Source organism: Amblyomma americanum, chromosome 8, assembly GCF_052857255.1.
Source record: "Amblyomma americanum isolate KBUSLIRL-KWMA chromosome 8, ASM5285725v1, whole genome shotgun sequence".
In the NCBI taxonomy this organism is placed as follows: Eukaryota; Metazoa; Arthropoda; class Arachnida; order Ixodida; family Ixodidae; genus Amblyomma; species Amblyomma americanum.
In genome coordinates this window covers 10,719,280-10,733,850 of record NC_135504.1, presented here as the reverse complement: position 1 = coordinate 10,733,850, position 14,571 = coordinate 10,719,280, and the positions used below count along the sequence as shown (strand labels likewise).

The 14,571-nt window shown below is 47.7% G+C and overlaps 2 protein-coding genes across 2 annotated transcripts in view; one reads left to right on the top strand and one right to left on the bottom strand.

Moving 5' to 3' along the window:
* Positions 1 to 512, bottom strand: part of LOC144100041 (alpha-L-fucosidase-like) — a 50,327-nt gene extending 49,815 nt beyond the window's left edge. The window contains exon 1 of the mRNA XM_077633090.1: positions 446 to 512. The gene's annotated coding sequence lies outside the window, so the exon portion shown is untranslated. The remainder of the gene's footprint in view (positions 1 to 445) is intronic.
* Positions 513 to 4,147: 3,635 nt separating this feature from the next.
* LOC144100040 (chitinase-3-like protein 1) lies at positions 4,148 to 12,143 on the top strand. Its single transcript, XM_077633089.1, has 3 exons — positions 4,148 to 4,291; positions 8,491 to 8,741; positions 11,023 to 12,143. Exons 1-3 carry the CDS (start codon positions 4,199 to 4,201, stop codon positions 12,005 to 12,007), a joined length of 1,329 nt encoding a protein of 442 aa, XP_077489215.1. The 5' UTR covers positions 4,148 to 4,198; the 3' UTR covers positions 12,008 to 12,143.
* The last annotated feature ends 2,428 nt before the right edge of the window (positions 12,144 to 14,571 follow it).

Below are 14,571 nucleotides of genomic sequence, written 5' to 3'. Positions count from 1 at the left end.
AAGCGCATGCATCAAGTAATATACTGCGGCGAATCTTTGTTGTGCTTGTTTTTGTATCCTCATTCTTTATCCCCACCGCATGTGGCCGGATCACTCCAAGTCATCGCGACGACCCCGCGCTATGATTTTTTCAATGGTCTGGATGGTTCACAACGTTATAGGCACACTAACACGAAAGTTCACGGTCACCATTAAACGGTGGTGGTTTGTGGTTTGTGGGGTTTAACGTCCCAAAGCAACCCAGGCTATGAGAGACGCCGTAGTGGACTCCAGATAATTTCATCTAACTGGGGTTCCTTAACGTGCACTGACATCGCATGGAGCGCGCCTGATACAGAGAGGCGTTACGGTTTCCAATGATTGACTAGTGCCTTTGTTATTATCGCCGCCACCCCTGAGGAGCTTTCTCGGGGCACAACTTCTAAACAGTAAACAATTCGCTCACCGCCTGGGCCCAGCGTTTCTTCGCCAACGGACCTCCGTGTGACCCCTGGCACCGACAGCCACTTCGTCCTCTTCATCCCGAAGCTACAAGACGCACAAATAGAACAGAGGCAGTTGATCGGGATTTATGAAATTTAGTTTTCTGTAAAAAGAAAAAAAGACAACGCCAGTTCAGAAACGGAGTTATAATTTTTTATATTAATAAAAGACGCCCGCATTTCCTCGTTAAAGATATAGAAACGAGGAGACGAAGATAACGGATGCAACGCAAATATAGGGAGAAAATCAGTTCCGCGTTTACAAAACATGGCTCCCTATGCCTCCCGTATCTTGGCCTATCCACTAGTGTGGCTATGTGCCATCTGTTACTAGGTCCACAACAACAAGATGGCTGCTGTAGCAAAGTCTCATGAGATTATAGACCACGTAATGTTACTCCTCTCAGCAACTGGTTACTCAAGCGCAAGGATACTAAAAACATCATAAAATACAGGCAAATCCGGCATTCCGAATTTTACTCATAAGGCCCAACAAACAAAAGATCTGATTTTTCTTCCCCTCTCACACTTTCTAAAGAGATAAGAAAGATTACAGAGGTTGCTTGAGACTACTTACATGCTGCGAATTTGAATGCGTGCACGCGGGGTGCGTGGCTGTGGTGATGGCGTACAACTCTAGTGAAGTGGGCAGCGAAGCTGATCTGTTCGCGCCGAGCTGGGTCCAAAACCCACCTCGGGAGAAATATTTTTATTTATTTCCTGATGAAGTCACGTTAACATCCGGACCGTGTGACATGGATAACGACAAGGCCAGATTTTCCGCCTCATGAGCCATATGCTCTCGCATTAATGCAGAATTGGACGTGCGTATCTAACAGCACTAGCTTCGTGATGTAATCCTGTTCGTGCTGACGTGTGACCTATGCGTCGTTGTGCACAACGTCAGCACTGCTGACGGTGGCGCTACCGTCGTGCGTAATTTCTATGTACCTTTCTGCACCGGTCTCCTGATTCACTCATACAGCCTAAATATATACGACTGCCTCTCCTTTCCTTTTAAAAAAATTCATTAGGCACATTCCTGGAAAAAACATTGCCTAAAGTACAAAAGGTAGGGAGAATGCGGAATGGTCTCCCTCTGTTCCTATTTAATATTCCTCGCCCATCAAACCCACGCGGAAATAGAGTAGAGTGTTGTAGTCTAAGTGGTGGAACAGTCGGTGCACGGTGATCGCGCTTATTAGAGATAGCTGAAAATTAAGTTTCCGTACCCATTAACCTATTCGTTGCATGTCCCTAATCGAATCGTTTCTAAACGTGGCTTAAAATAGGGGCGCTTGCGTTTGGTGCATTCAGAATTCGGGGCGTAAAATACGTCCGCCGAAAAATTCCACGCTGAAACGGGCGCGTAGGCACAGCTGGGTTGTTGAATTCCGCAAGGCCGCGCATTCCTACACTTTGATCTACGACTCGTGTTCCGCCTACCTTTGACAATACTTGAACATAGCAGTAGACTACCCAATATGCTTGCAAATGAGAGTGTTATCCCATGTCCTTTGCCAGTGTTTACTTAGAAGGCAAAAAAAGGCTGACTAAAATGTTCGAAACGAGGCTAGGAGTAGCGCAGAAAGCGGTGTAACCGAAAATGATGGGTGTACCTCAATATACGAAGGAAGCCATTTATACTAGAGGCCGAACGCAAGCTGAGGATATTTTACATAACATTAAAGAAAGAAAAACAAGGCAGGTAATTCGCAGGAGTGAAAAACCGCTCGTCTATTACTGGGCAGTAATGAGCACAAAGAAAAGAAAAACAGAGTCTGGGGTGACCGCTGAAATGACGATCTTTGGCAATTTGCTGATATAACTTGGTTGCGGCTACACGCCAAAACCGAAAAAATTGGAGGCTTTAGAGTGAGGCATGTTGCCTTTGGGGAACTTCAGTATATTCATTTGACAAAATCAGTTGACTCCATTCGGTAAACTTATTCCTTTATTTAACTGATTCAGTAATTCCTGAAGAGCCGTGTACGAATACAATATAAAACGTGTGCGAATTAGGGAAACTGTGATGTCCATGCCAATATAGGCGTCGAGAACACATGCATTTGCGGCACGTACATGTATCTGCTCGACTTCACCTTTCATCTTTTCTTCGCTTTTATTTCTTAAATTTCTTTCACTTCATGGAACATGCCGTAGTTAGCATTAGTCCTTAATGGCAGCCTGTCATCTGTCTTCTTGACCGAATAAACTTTTGTAAGAACTCTTCTTCAGTTAAAGAAAGTAAAATTTCCATCTTGCTGCTTTCCGAGGACGCAGGGACAGCAGTGTCGGTCACATCTGGACTTCACTGCTTCAGCAAACCTCTCCCCTTTTATGCAAGTCATGCCTCCCATGTTTCCATGTAATATTCAGCGCTTAGAAGAGGAAGAAGTGAACGTGGACTTTAACAGGACCCCTTTCCTTCCCTCTTCCAATCTATTAGACTACATACTATTACCACTCCTTTTCCCGTCAAAACTTTCCTGTATCCAGTAATTAACCGCCTGTGTCTTGGCCACACCACCGTAGTGGGAACGTGCGAGCAACGTCTGAGGCCTTCCTTCCTTCCTTCCTTCCTTCCTTCCTTCCTTCCTTCCTTCCTTCCTTCCTTCCTTCCTTCCTTCCTTCCTTCCTTCCTTCCTTCCTTCCTTCCTTCCTTCCTTCCTTCCTTCCTTCCTTCCTTCCTTCCTTCCTTCCTTCCTTCCTTCCTTCCTTCCTTCCACAAGTGCCCTTTGATTCCCTGCAATATCTCCCAGGTGAGTATACTTTCACACAGCCTTTCCGTTTTACCAGCGCTCGAAAAATCAAAGGATTCTCCTCTGAGCCTACCCCTTCAATTTTTATTCCACTGCATATTGCAGAAGTACCCTTTAACTGGGTCCTCGGGTACTGTGTCATTGCTTCTAATGAGAGGGCTGATTTTTTAGCAGAGTCCGCCCTCGGTGGACCTATTCTCACGTTCGTTCCAAATACTATCTGCTAGACTATAGTACGCTTTCAATGGTCCGAGCGTCTCCACTACTTCAGCCATGAGCCTCTCCTTGCTGCAGCGGATTTTCGACACCCGGCATTTCCTTGGAGTGTGCGGATGTGCAGTTCAAGGCAATGTGAGGTGTCCATGACTCTCTTGCAATGCAATATACCGCAACAAATCTCTAATTACGTCGACCAGGGTTATCTCTGACCCACGTCTGCGAGTATTGGGGCGAAATTGCGTCCATAGATCACGTTTTCCTCTTCTTCCGGCGGTTCGCTTCTCTCAGTAGAATTTACTTGGAGACCCCCCCCCCCCCCCTCGTTTAGGGCTTCCTCTATCTATTCCGATCCTCCTCTCTTTCGGGGCAAGCGCCAAGGGATATACCCTGAAACCAGTGTGCGATTATATTCACGACTTTATAATTGCATCAGGTACATTGTTCTGCTAGAATCAAAATTCTCTGCGTTTATATTTCCGTTTTTCCTCCGTTTTTTATCAAAATTCCAGTCTAGGACACAAAGTTATCCAATTACACCACTCCTTGACCATGAGTGCGTTTGTATCCGCAATGCACCCTGCCCAATCCCACGTTATGGGTATGTGCCATTAAGCCTAAGGTCATCGTCATCATCACAAGTGCCAACGAATCAACGCAATCAGCAGAAGAAGAGGAAGACGCAGAAGAAGCCACTGGTTGGTCCGGGGCTGCTGCGTCTCCGGCGAAGCGGCAGCCATGCGCGACCCGATGTACTTCGAGAACTACGGCGAGCCGCTGGACTTCGAGGTGGCCGACAAGGGCGAGAAAGTGCTCGTGCCCAACTACATGGTGAGCTATATGGCTAGGCTCCCGTTTATACCTTCGAGTGGGACTGGGAAACGCCCTCCCTGTGACCGAGTGATGGTGGACTGGTAGAGGGGAATAAACTGCCGAACAGCCGGCTTGCTGACCACTCCAGGAAAAGAAAACCAGGGACAGTCGATTAACGTTGGTCTTAATTCAAACAGTAGAGCTAAAGGACGAAAGCCAGTAGAGAGCAGACCAAGCCGTGCTCTTGTGTGTTCCGTTATTCCCTTCGACGTTTTCACGATGTTTAAATTACTCGTGGAACGTGGACTTTTCAGAAAGCTAACATGTTGTCCATTATGCAGTTTAAGACCATTAAGATGGAGAATCGAAAAGCTGATAACCTATTGTACGTGAGCATTAATCGAGTGGATCCCTAGGGAAGGCAAAAGCAGCAGAGGGCGGCTGAGGTCAGGTGGGCGCATGATCAATTACGAGACTTCGTATGAAATTTTGCTTACCCCTGTGAAAAATGTACCGCCAGTATTTTGCGCTAGAAAATTAATAATTGGTTGGTTTTTGGGGAAAGGAAATGACGCAGTATCTGTCTCATATATCGTTGGACACTTGAACCGCGCCGTAAGGGAAGGGATAAGGGAGGGAGTGAAAGAAGAAAGGAAGAAATAGGTGCCGTAGTGGAGGGCTCCGGAATAATTTCGACCACCTGGGGATCTTTAACGTGCACTGACATCGCACAGCACACGGGCGCCATAGCGTTTTTCCTCCATTAAAAATAATAATATTAATAATAATTGGTATTTGGTGGAATGGAAATGGCGCAGTATCTGTCTCATATATCGTTGGACACCTGAACCGCGCCGTCAAGGAAGGGATAAAGGAGGGAGTGAAAGAAGATAGGAACGAATAGGTCCGTAGTGGAGGGCTCCGGAATAATTTCGACCACCTGGGTATCTTTAACGTGCACTGACATCGCACAGCACACGGGCGCCTTGGCGTTTTTCCTCCATAAAAACGCAGCCGCCGCGGTCGGGTTCGAACCCGGGAACTCCGGATCAGTAGTCGAGCGCCCTAACCACTGAGCCACCGCGGCGGGGCACCATTAAAAACGCAGCCGCTGGAAAACTAACGAATTATTTTTCTGAAGACCAGATTATACAGTTTAGCCGGAGAAATAGTTCGCTCCGATGGAAACTAAAATGGCGTGCCAAAAAGTTGAGTAGATTGCCTTTCATGCGAACTCGACAATCCTGTGCCGTTGTTCTTACATGAACCTATAAGGACCGTTGGTGTCTAATAGTGGCGCCGGCTGGTACAAGTAGCAGAGGTGAAGTAAAACACCAAGAGGATGATAAAAAAAAACACGAGGTATAGCAGCAGCACGAAACGCACGAGAGAATTCACAACAAACTCGTCCCTAATGCAACAAAATATTAGGCAGTGGGCCCTTAACAGCTAGTGAACGCAGAAGCAGGGCCAAAAATGAAAATGAAACGAAAACACCTTGGCTAATCTTACTTTTCCGCTATTCTCACCGTGTATTTCTCTGCTCGGTTCGTTTGCGCACGTGTCATCTTGCTTCGCGGCCGCGTCGCCCCTCTGCTTGTTTAAAGAGCACTCGGAGCTCGCACTCATACGATGCCTCCGGGGGCTGTTCGTTCCGCCGCTTCATTTGTGTGTGTGGACTACTGCGATATTCGCCGGCATCTCCTCTCACGCCTGACGAGCATTATACGTGGTGCAACTGCTTTCGCCTAGCTAGGATTGTGCCGTTGTCGGGCAGTATATGTGCTGCATTTTTTCTAAGTGTGTCCATGCTCTTATCACGAGCGTGAGATATCACTGCGCTGCCTCATGAGCTTCAATGCGCCTCGAGACAGCGTCGTTCGCACTGTGCTGTCTTAGGGTCCACAAACAGTTTTTTTTTTGCATATATCGTGTACTCTTGCAGTTTTTAGGGGACACAGACCTTCAGGGACATTTTTTGGAGTTTTATTTCTTATTTATTATGAGATACAGACAGAACTGTCGCCGACGTTCCGAATGTAAGGCTAATCTTGCCTGCCCATTAACGCCTTCACCCACCGCTAGCTGTCTTGTGTCTCCTCGTATTTTGCACGTGTACTTATCTTCCGCCTCCTGCCTCCGGCGAACCTTGGGCGGCACATATACTGCTTCCGTCATGATTAAGCCAAAAGAGCCTCAAGAGCCATTTTATTGCTATTGTTCGAATAGCCTGAGATTAATGATGGCCCTGCCTTGCACATAGAAGCTTGAGTCATCTTCCATAGCAGTCGATGTTCGGTTTTTAGAGACAAAAAAGCGTCTTGTATGACAGAGGAAACACATCCTTTTATACTCGCTGCGGATACTTAGTCGCTATGGATTTCGGCCGCTGAACCAAAGGCCGCGAAATGAGATGCCGGCCGCGGCAGCAGTGTTTCCGTGGAGGCCAAAATGCAGGGCACGCCCGTGTTGCAGGTTTAAAGTGCACTGGCATCTTGGCACTGGCACTGCTGAAGTGCACTAGAACTGGCATCCTGCGATCGAACTGGCACCTCAATTGGCCAAAATTAAACCGGATCCCTTAGCTTTTGCCTGCCTCGGAGATCAGAGTTCAACTGTGGCTTGTAAAAACTAATTTAAAAAATACGACTTGTTCTTTCTGGTCGTAACCCTTATAAAATTGGTCAACAGACAGTCTATAGACTTCATAAAAACTTTAATACCTTTCTATAAATATTTATTTTTGTCTGTCCACAGTCTGTAGACGGTCTATAGACAAAAGTCTACTAAAATTGTATGGCCATAAATCTATAAATTGTATATAGACTGACTGTAAGATTTGTATTGCCTATAAACTGTTCGCTAGGGTTTTTCTATAGAGAGTCTATAAACTTTATAGACTGAAGTCTATGGACAGTCTATAGACTGTCTAAAGAAGTTTTTGTAAGGGAAGGAAAGCGTAATTTTGGGAAGGCGAAAGTAGGATGGCCAGAGGAGCTTCAAAAATTTGCAAAAATGGCACTTCCGTGACTCGGGCATGATTTAAGGTCTATGAGAGAATTCTCTGTGGTAGTGTAGAGTGCGCCGGAATAGTCACAATGCTGATGGTTCCGATGGCAACGATAACGACGCATCGACTTCGAAGATGCCGCTGCGGATGATGATGAGGATAGGTGGTTAAAGGGGCTCTGAAAGATAAAGGTACGGATTTTTTCCAATGTTAATAGACCGCGCTCCACGAATATCTTTCAGCAAGAATTTCTTTGAAAATACGTTTTGTAGAAGCTGAGTTATAATGCCATAAACTGAATTTCAACGTATTCGCGTCTTTCTGCCTCCTTTCTTCACCTTTTTGCACACTCAAATTCAGGCGTTTCTCCGCCGGCCCCACTGCTATGCGCTCGGTAATTCCTCGTGGGCGGAGCTTGTTGACCAGCCGGAGCGACGCTGCTTACTGGCCGCGGCCATTTTGGCTGCCTGGAAGACAAAGCGCTGTTTTCTGAAAGGATAGTTCGTTTGTCTAAATGTCAACCTGTGACCCAAAATGATGCCGAGGCCATCACCGTGGCACGGCGGCACTGCCATCTGCCAACTTGCGCATAAATATGGAATGCTAATTCATTATTATCAACGATTCACTGTCTTCAGCATTACTAAAGAAAAAGAAAAGAGGAACATGTAGGTCTTTTCACTTTAGCGATGAATTATTTTTTAACCGTAGTTCGCGCTCACTGTGTGTGCACAATGAATGCACAGTATTTACCTTCACGGTGTACAGTTACTTGCATTGTGGGCTTTTGTGTCGTTTGTGCTAGAGACCGGTTTGGGCAAGGGAACTCTTTTTTTTTTGTCAGGTTCCTAGACAGAGCTTCTTTCTCAGCGGTGGATTAGTCGACTGAGCATCCGCCTCGCATGTAGGAGGTGCGGGGTTCGAGCCCTAGTGCCACCGGGTACCCCCCGGGTTCCACCGGGTGAAGCAATGGGTGCAAGGTTCCTGTGGCCTGGTGCTCGGCTTATTCAGGGTGAAATGCTTAGGAAATCGGTCCTTGACCCACCTTGAATAGAACAGAAAACCTTGTGGCATGGCGCTCTTTGGCCACAGATGCCCTTGCGCCATAAATGTTCATCATCATCATCGCTTTTGTTCCTCTATTAACTAAACGGTTGTTCATTCAACTGTTATTGACGTCTATGCAACGCCATCTGTTGCCTGACAGGTCAACTTGCTCAGCGTCATCACAGTACTGACCACGATAGCCGTTGTGGTTCGAGTGGGCGTGGCCTCGTTCCGCGACTCGCACAGCGCCAAGGGCCACGTGGGCCCGTACATCGCTGCACCGCCGCCACCGCTCTCGCTGCTTCCTGAGGCCCAGGAGCCGCTCGAAGGATGGTCAAACGAGGAGTGGCGCGCCCTCATGCCCAGCCCGAGACCCATCGTGTGCTTCCTCAACCGCGACGGTTTCCTCAGGTGAGGCGCCCGTGTACTGTGCGATGTCAGTGCACGTTAAAGATCTCCAGGTGGTCGAAATTATTCCGGATCCCTCCACTACGGCACCTCTTCCTTCCTTTCTTTTTACGCTCCCTCCTTTATCCCTTCCCTTACGGCGCGGTTCAGGTGTCCAACGATATATGAGGCAGATACTGCGCCATTTCCTTTCCCCCCAAAAAACCAATTATTATTATTGCGCGCCCTCCCTCAGCGCTGTCTGCGGCAAAATATATTAAATGCAGAAAGCTCAGACCATACAATTTGGAGGAGGAAGACAAAATGTTAATTGAAACACTAATTACTTGGGAAAGAGAAAATGGGGATGGTTGATGTGCAAATTCTACGGGCAATATGCTGACTTACGCCACATAGTGTGGGCCGCCTGCCAGTATAATACAAATATAGACATTATAAGCTGGGAGGCGGCCCTGTCTAACCCGGACCTGGAGGTCCAGCGGGCCCTGGTGCAGAGGTCCGGGGCAACGGCGGCGGCCAACGGCGTCCCGTAATAGAAACTGCCACCCAGCGCGAAAATCGCATCAGTTGACAAAGTCCGCCTAAAAAAAAAGTACCTGTGGCTCAACTCACCTGAGCCAGGATATACAGAGCGAAAGCTCTGTTGAACATGGTTAGACAGGGTTTAGCTTTGGTTCATCTTTGTTTATTTTGTCAAGACTTCAGCGAGAGCAAATTGCTTGAGCGAGAGCAAATAACGTGATGCGTCACGTGCCACAAGTGGAAGAGCGAGCGTCCAGAGAGGCGTACGTGACTGCCAAGAGCAAGAGCGAATCACGGGACACACCACATGCCACAGCGAGCGAGGAGGAGCGGCCGAGCAGCAGACAGCGCAGCGGCGGACGTGACAGCAAAGTGCCCAGCTATGGCCTCGATGAAGAAAATAGTGGCACCTGCCACACGCAACTTTGCACATGCGGCGCGCCTCCCGTTAGAGGTCAAATCCGAGAGCCAGATGACCTTCAGGCTCAGCATGGGAGGGGTAGAGCTTTTGTCTCTAAAACTTACTAGTCCAAAAGCCCACTTTTCATGGGCTTACAGACGGCGGTGTCATCTGAAAGCGACTAATAAAAGCTGTCGTCATACGCCGCCATTACCTATTTTAACACGTTTTTTCTTTTACCTCTTATTTTATCTCTCGCGCTTTTGTACGCATGTAGTTTTTTTACTGCACCAGTTTCACTGATTTTTTTTGCTACGCGTTTGAGTGTTTATTGTCAGTCTTGAAGTTTCCAGATTGCATACAGTTTACGTTCTTGACCACGGGCGTCGCAGCAAATCCGTTAGGGAAGACACATGTGGTGTGCGTGGAAAATTTGTAGGAACACCTAAACACCTCATACACGAATGTTATGGTATTCATCCGGATGTCGATGCAGGCACCGTCACTATCCTTGGGGCCCCATGGTTTAGGCACCATGGTCGTGTAAATAAAACTGCGGAGGAAGTTAGCAAAAAACATTTTGAAGATTGGTGGCTCAAAAGCAGAGCAGTCGCATAGGAATAAACGTGTAGGACTGAAAACGTATTTAAAGAAAATGGCGAATTTTAAGACCAATTTATAACACAAATAAGTATAAAGAAACAAAGCCAAGCATGGTGGGAACTGCCACCACCAAGTTTCAAAGGGGACGCTGCCATCTTCCATCTATCGATCCAGGTAAAAACTGGATTAGTTCAGTGGGAAAAAAGCTATCCCGAAATTCGAAAAGGCAATGAGGAAGAAATCGTTCTGTGATAAATGAGCGCAAAAAATGTTTGATTTCAAACACAATTCTCACAGGAATAACTTCTTCTTTTGCTGCCTCACAAACATCAACGCACCCAACACAAAAGCATAGAATTTATTTGTACTAACAACAAGAATTGGGTGGCGGTGCCGTCGGGGTCACTTTAGGAAAAAGAAATTAATATGCGAGAATGCTTACATGCAGTGAGGAAGAGTGCAGCATTATTTACTACTTGATTCTTCGTCCTCTGTGCCCCGCCCATCATGCGGTCTGTGATAACACCTGACTAGCAGATAACGACGGCGTACGATTCGATTCCTGATCGCAGATGCAGTATTTGCCAATTAGCTACAAGTGTCCACATGGAGTTCTCTTACGCCTTTCGTGCTCAAATAGTTACTGGGGATAAGGGCTAACCTGAACTGGCACCACAGCCATTACACTTGGTCCCACAGTTTTGATCTGGTGAGTAAAATAGCGCTCTTAACGCTCTATTTACTTTTTGCTATCAAAAGGCCTCCACCCGACACGCTCGTCCTGCGGAGTTTCCCGGGCTTCTACTGCAACGAGATCGTGTACAACGGCCTGGCATTCGAAAACAGCACCTTGAATCTTCTGGCTGACGAAACAGATGATGCCATCATCCTCCAACTGAACCGCGTCCGTGATGCCCTGTTCCCCCACTGGAAGGTCATCCTCAACATCTTCGTGGACGCTGCCACAGCCAAGCGAATGCAGGAGAGCGACCTGTTCCTCGAGTCGATCTTCGGCTGGCTGGAGGAGCGCCGTGTGGATGGTCTCAGTTTCGAGTTTGATGACGACACCTTCCTGGGTGACCCGGACGGCGCCACCAAAGTGGTGGCCTTCTTCACTGCTGCAAAGGCGGATCACCGCTGGACCAACCTCACCCTCTCCGCCATGCTGCCGTACGGGCCCACTGTACTTTTCCGCGAGGAACTGTCCGCTGTCCTGGACCGCATCTTCATTAAGACTCACGGTCTCCTGGACGAACAGTCCGGAACCACGCAGCTGGCCGCGCCCCTCGACAACGCGGGCTTGATCCATCGCCATTCCAATCACCACACCGTCATGAGTCTTCTGGAGGAAGTGGAGGACAACCTGAACAAGAAGACCTGCTTCACACTCTCCCTGTCTGGCACGGCCTTCACTCTGCTCTCTCCGTCGCAGAAGAACGTCGGCGACCCGGTGAAGCAAGTCCCGCTGGAGAAGACTTCTTTCTCGGATGTCTGCGGAGTGGGCGCTGGTCGCGTCAGGAAGATTGAGGATGACACGGCCTACTCCGTTGAGGGTAACATGTGGGTCACGCACGAGGACCAGTTCACCATCTTTGAGAAGACGGCCAAGGTGCTCAGGCACTGGCACTTTCTGTGCGTAGCGGTCGTGGACGTTGACCTGGATGACGTTCGTGGCGAGTGTGGACGTGTCTATCCGCTGCTGCGGCGCATCTACGAGACTTCCTACATCCTCAAGTACTCCTGACGTGCTTTTTTGTTTGTACAAAGTGTTTTTGTTTCCTTAGCCACCATTGCTGCCATAAAAGCCCTCTTCGCAAACTCATCGTTAAGTCCCTTCTGCTCAACCGTTTCAGTTCCTCTTTTGCAGCCATCTAGAAATCCTAATTAACTGCTGCCCTCTCGCCATCTTTCCTCTCCTGTTTTAGTTAAGTAACTTTTTTGTGGTTTTCTGCGCCCTACCATATTTTGCAGTTACATTATGTGCATTTATGAAAGAGTAAACAGAGGGGGAGGGAACGCAGGGAGGAGGTCTGTAAGCCACAACCAGAATTCTGCAGCTCTTATACCTCCAGCATTCCCTTGAGAAAATAGAACGGACGTTCTCTCTGTTAAAAAGCCTGTTATGGCTAATACCCGGGCTATGAGCTGATAATCAATATCGTGCATCGTATAGCAAAGCATTGAAGCTTGATAAGGCTAGGTTGTGGGGCAGAATCTGCCCCACCCCTCCCCGCCACCACTTACTTCCTTGCCCTGCAAAAAAAAAAAAATTCTGCAGCGAAGAGCATTTTGCGGTTTTTACTAAAAACAGAATCCATACCTTAGTGACAATCATAGCCTTGGTCAAGTCATGCTTCCAAGGCTATCTTCTTGTCAGGCAGTAAGATTGGTTAAGCATTTCTAATTAGTGTCTTAAAAAAGCGATTCACAATCCAAAAGATTGAAATTATCACGTCATAACCGTACGTTTCAATGCCAAGAAGTGCAGAGTGGTCCAATCGAAGCTCTTATGAGGCTAAAATCTCGTGGCCCCGCCTGTTTCGTGTAGCTATCAATCGCACTTTAAACACGTCGACAAATATAAAAGTGTGACCACAAAAATTTACGCGCCGGTCAGACATCTGAGGTGACAATTCTGCGGAAGGAGTTGGGTTGAGCCAAGGCTCACGTACTCGACAGAATTTTTCTGGAGGTTCGAGGTGGACGGAGGTGTGTGGTGCTTCTAGAGGGTGTTGGAGTGAGAAGGTGGGTCGATGGTGGGGGTGGGTCAGACGGCAGTCCCTTACCTAGGTTGATGGAAATGCAGGTCTCTGGTGGGTGATGCTTCGGGAGGGCAGCTGGCTTTCACACTACGTCCTCTAACTCGATTTCGCCGTCGCTTTTTGTACCGCTGCTGCACGAGCTTCTGTAGGGTTGATGTGAATGGCCGGTGATTGTTCTTTCGGACGCTGGAAGTTTTGGGGTGGACAGCCCCCTAGCTATAGGGGGGTGCGGTGGGAAGGTAAGCGGTGCGACTAACTCGACTAACTCAAGTTAGTCGAGTGGGGTGGATTCGTGGGTGGTGGGTGCGTTTCTAGAAGGTGGAGAGTTTACTCGGCGCGGTTTCGCACACTGCCATTTGGCGCTCATACTGGTAACGCGATAAAATTTCCAACAGTACTTGCTGGCTTCTCCCTCCCACCTCCCACGTTGCGAACAAGTTAGAACGAAGTTTTGCTACCATCCATTCCCTCCACAATGAGTGCACCCATTTCGTGGCTCACCTGTACATACGGTTTCTCAAGCCTCAACCATCGCAGGAAAGCTGCATAAAAGTTTGCGTTAATGGTTTCTTCGCGCTTCCGGAAATTAGTGAAATTCCGCCTCCTTCCTGCGTTTACATTTATACGCAGAATGCATGTGTACGTGGCCAAATTTCTCTTATTTCTTCGCGAAGCTGGTGAAGTTAAAATGTCGTGGCGACACCCTCACATATAATAGACGAAACGCGAATTCGTTCGCTCCAAGAGTTTTACCAGAAATACAAGATGCTTGGAAAAGAAAATCACGCTGATTTCGTAGAACTACATGCCGCAACACCTAAGGCATCTTAATTCTTTTATTTTAACTAAACATCATCAGTGTCAAGATTTAAACGAAGAGTAGCATCATTTATAGCGAGACAGTTTAGTTCTGGTCCTGGGGGCGTTTTCTCAGTCTATCAGCTTCTTCTGCTTCCTTAGTTTTCATTTTGTTTCTCGCGTATATTTCATTGCACTTCCCCTACGACTGATTTTTCAAGTGGCTATAGTGCATGAAATGATCAGGTGCAGTTCTCACAAGTGCCCATTCATTGCACTGTAGTGCTCATCATATAGCTCAGTAGACAAACTCAGGGACAATATTTATCTTTTCATCAGAATAAATAACCCAGAAGCCTTCGCGAAGGAAAAGAAAAATGCGCTCCTGGGATCGCCCGGTATCGATGGGAGAAAAATTAATGCGGGTGTACGTGTGGAACCACCAGCAGCTGTCCTCAGACAATGCGTAGAGCAGGAAAGAAGTGAAGGAGCCCAGGAGTGCCGTGAGATTGTCCCCACTCTTGTTTACCCCAGAGGGAGAGCCCACCTGAGGCCCCGTCAGAGACTGCATTGAGCTGTCATCGTTAATTATCCTAGATTCTTCATCCGAGGTGGCCTTCAAGCCATGCAAAACCCACGTATTTTCTGCGCCCCTCAGGCACCTCCGCATTCACGAATAATAGCAGCAGTTTTAGAGGCTTAAGGCATTGTTGGCTCATGAGTGGCGTGGACGGGAGTTGTCCGCAGG

Excerpts from the sequence above, each read along its gene's own strand:
- LOC144100040 (XM_077633089.1), top strand. The coding sequence starts at position 4,199 with ATGCGCGACCCGATGTACTTCGAGAACTACGGCGAGCCGCTGGACTTC. Across the intron at positions 4,292-8,490 it reads TGCTCGTGCCCAACTACATG|GTCAACTTGCTCAGCGTCAT; the intron begins GTGAGCTATATG and ends GTTGCCTGACAG. Across the intron at positions 8,742-11,022 it reads AACCGCGACGGTTTCCTCAG|GCCTCCACCCGACACGCTCG; the intron begins GTGAGGCGCCCG and ends TGCTATCAAAAG.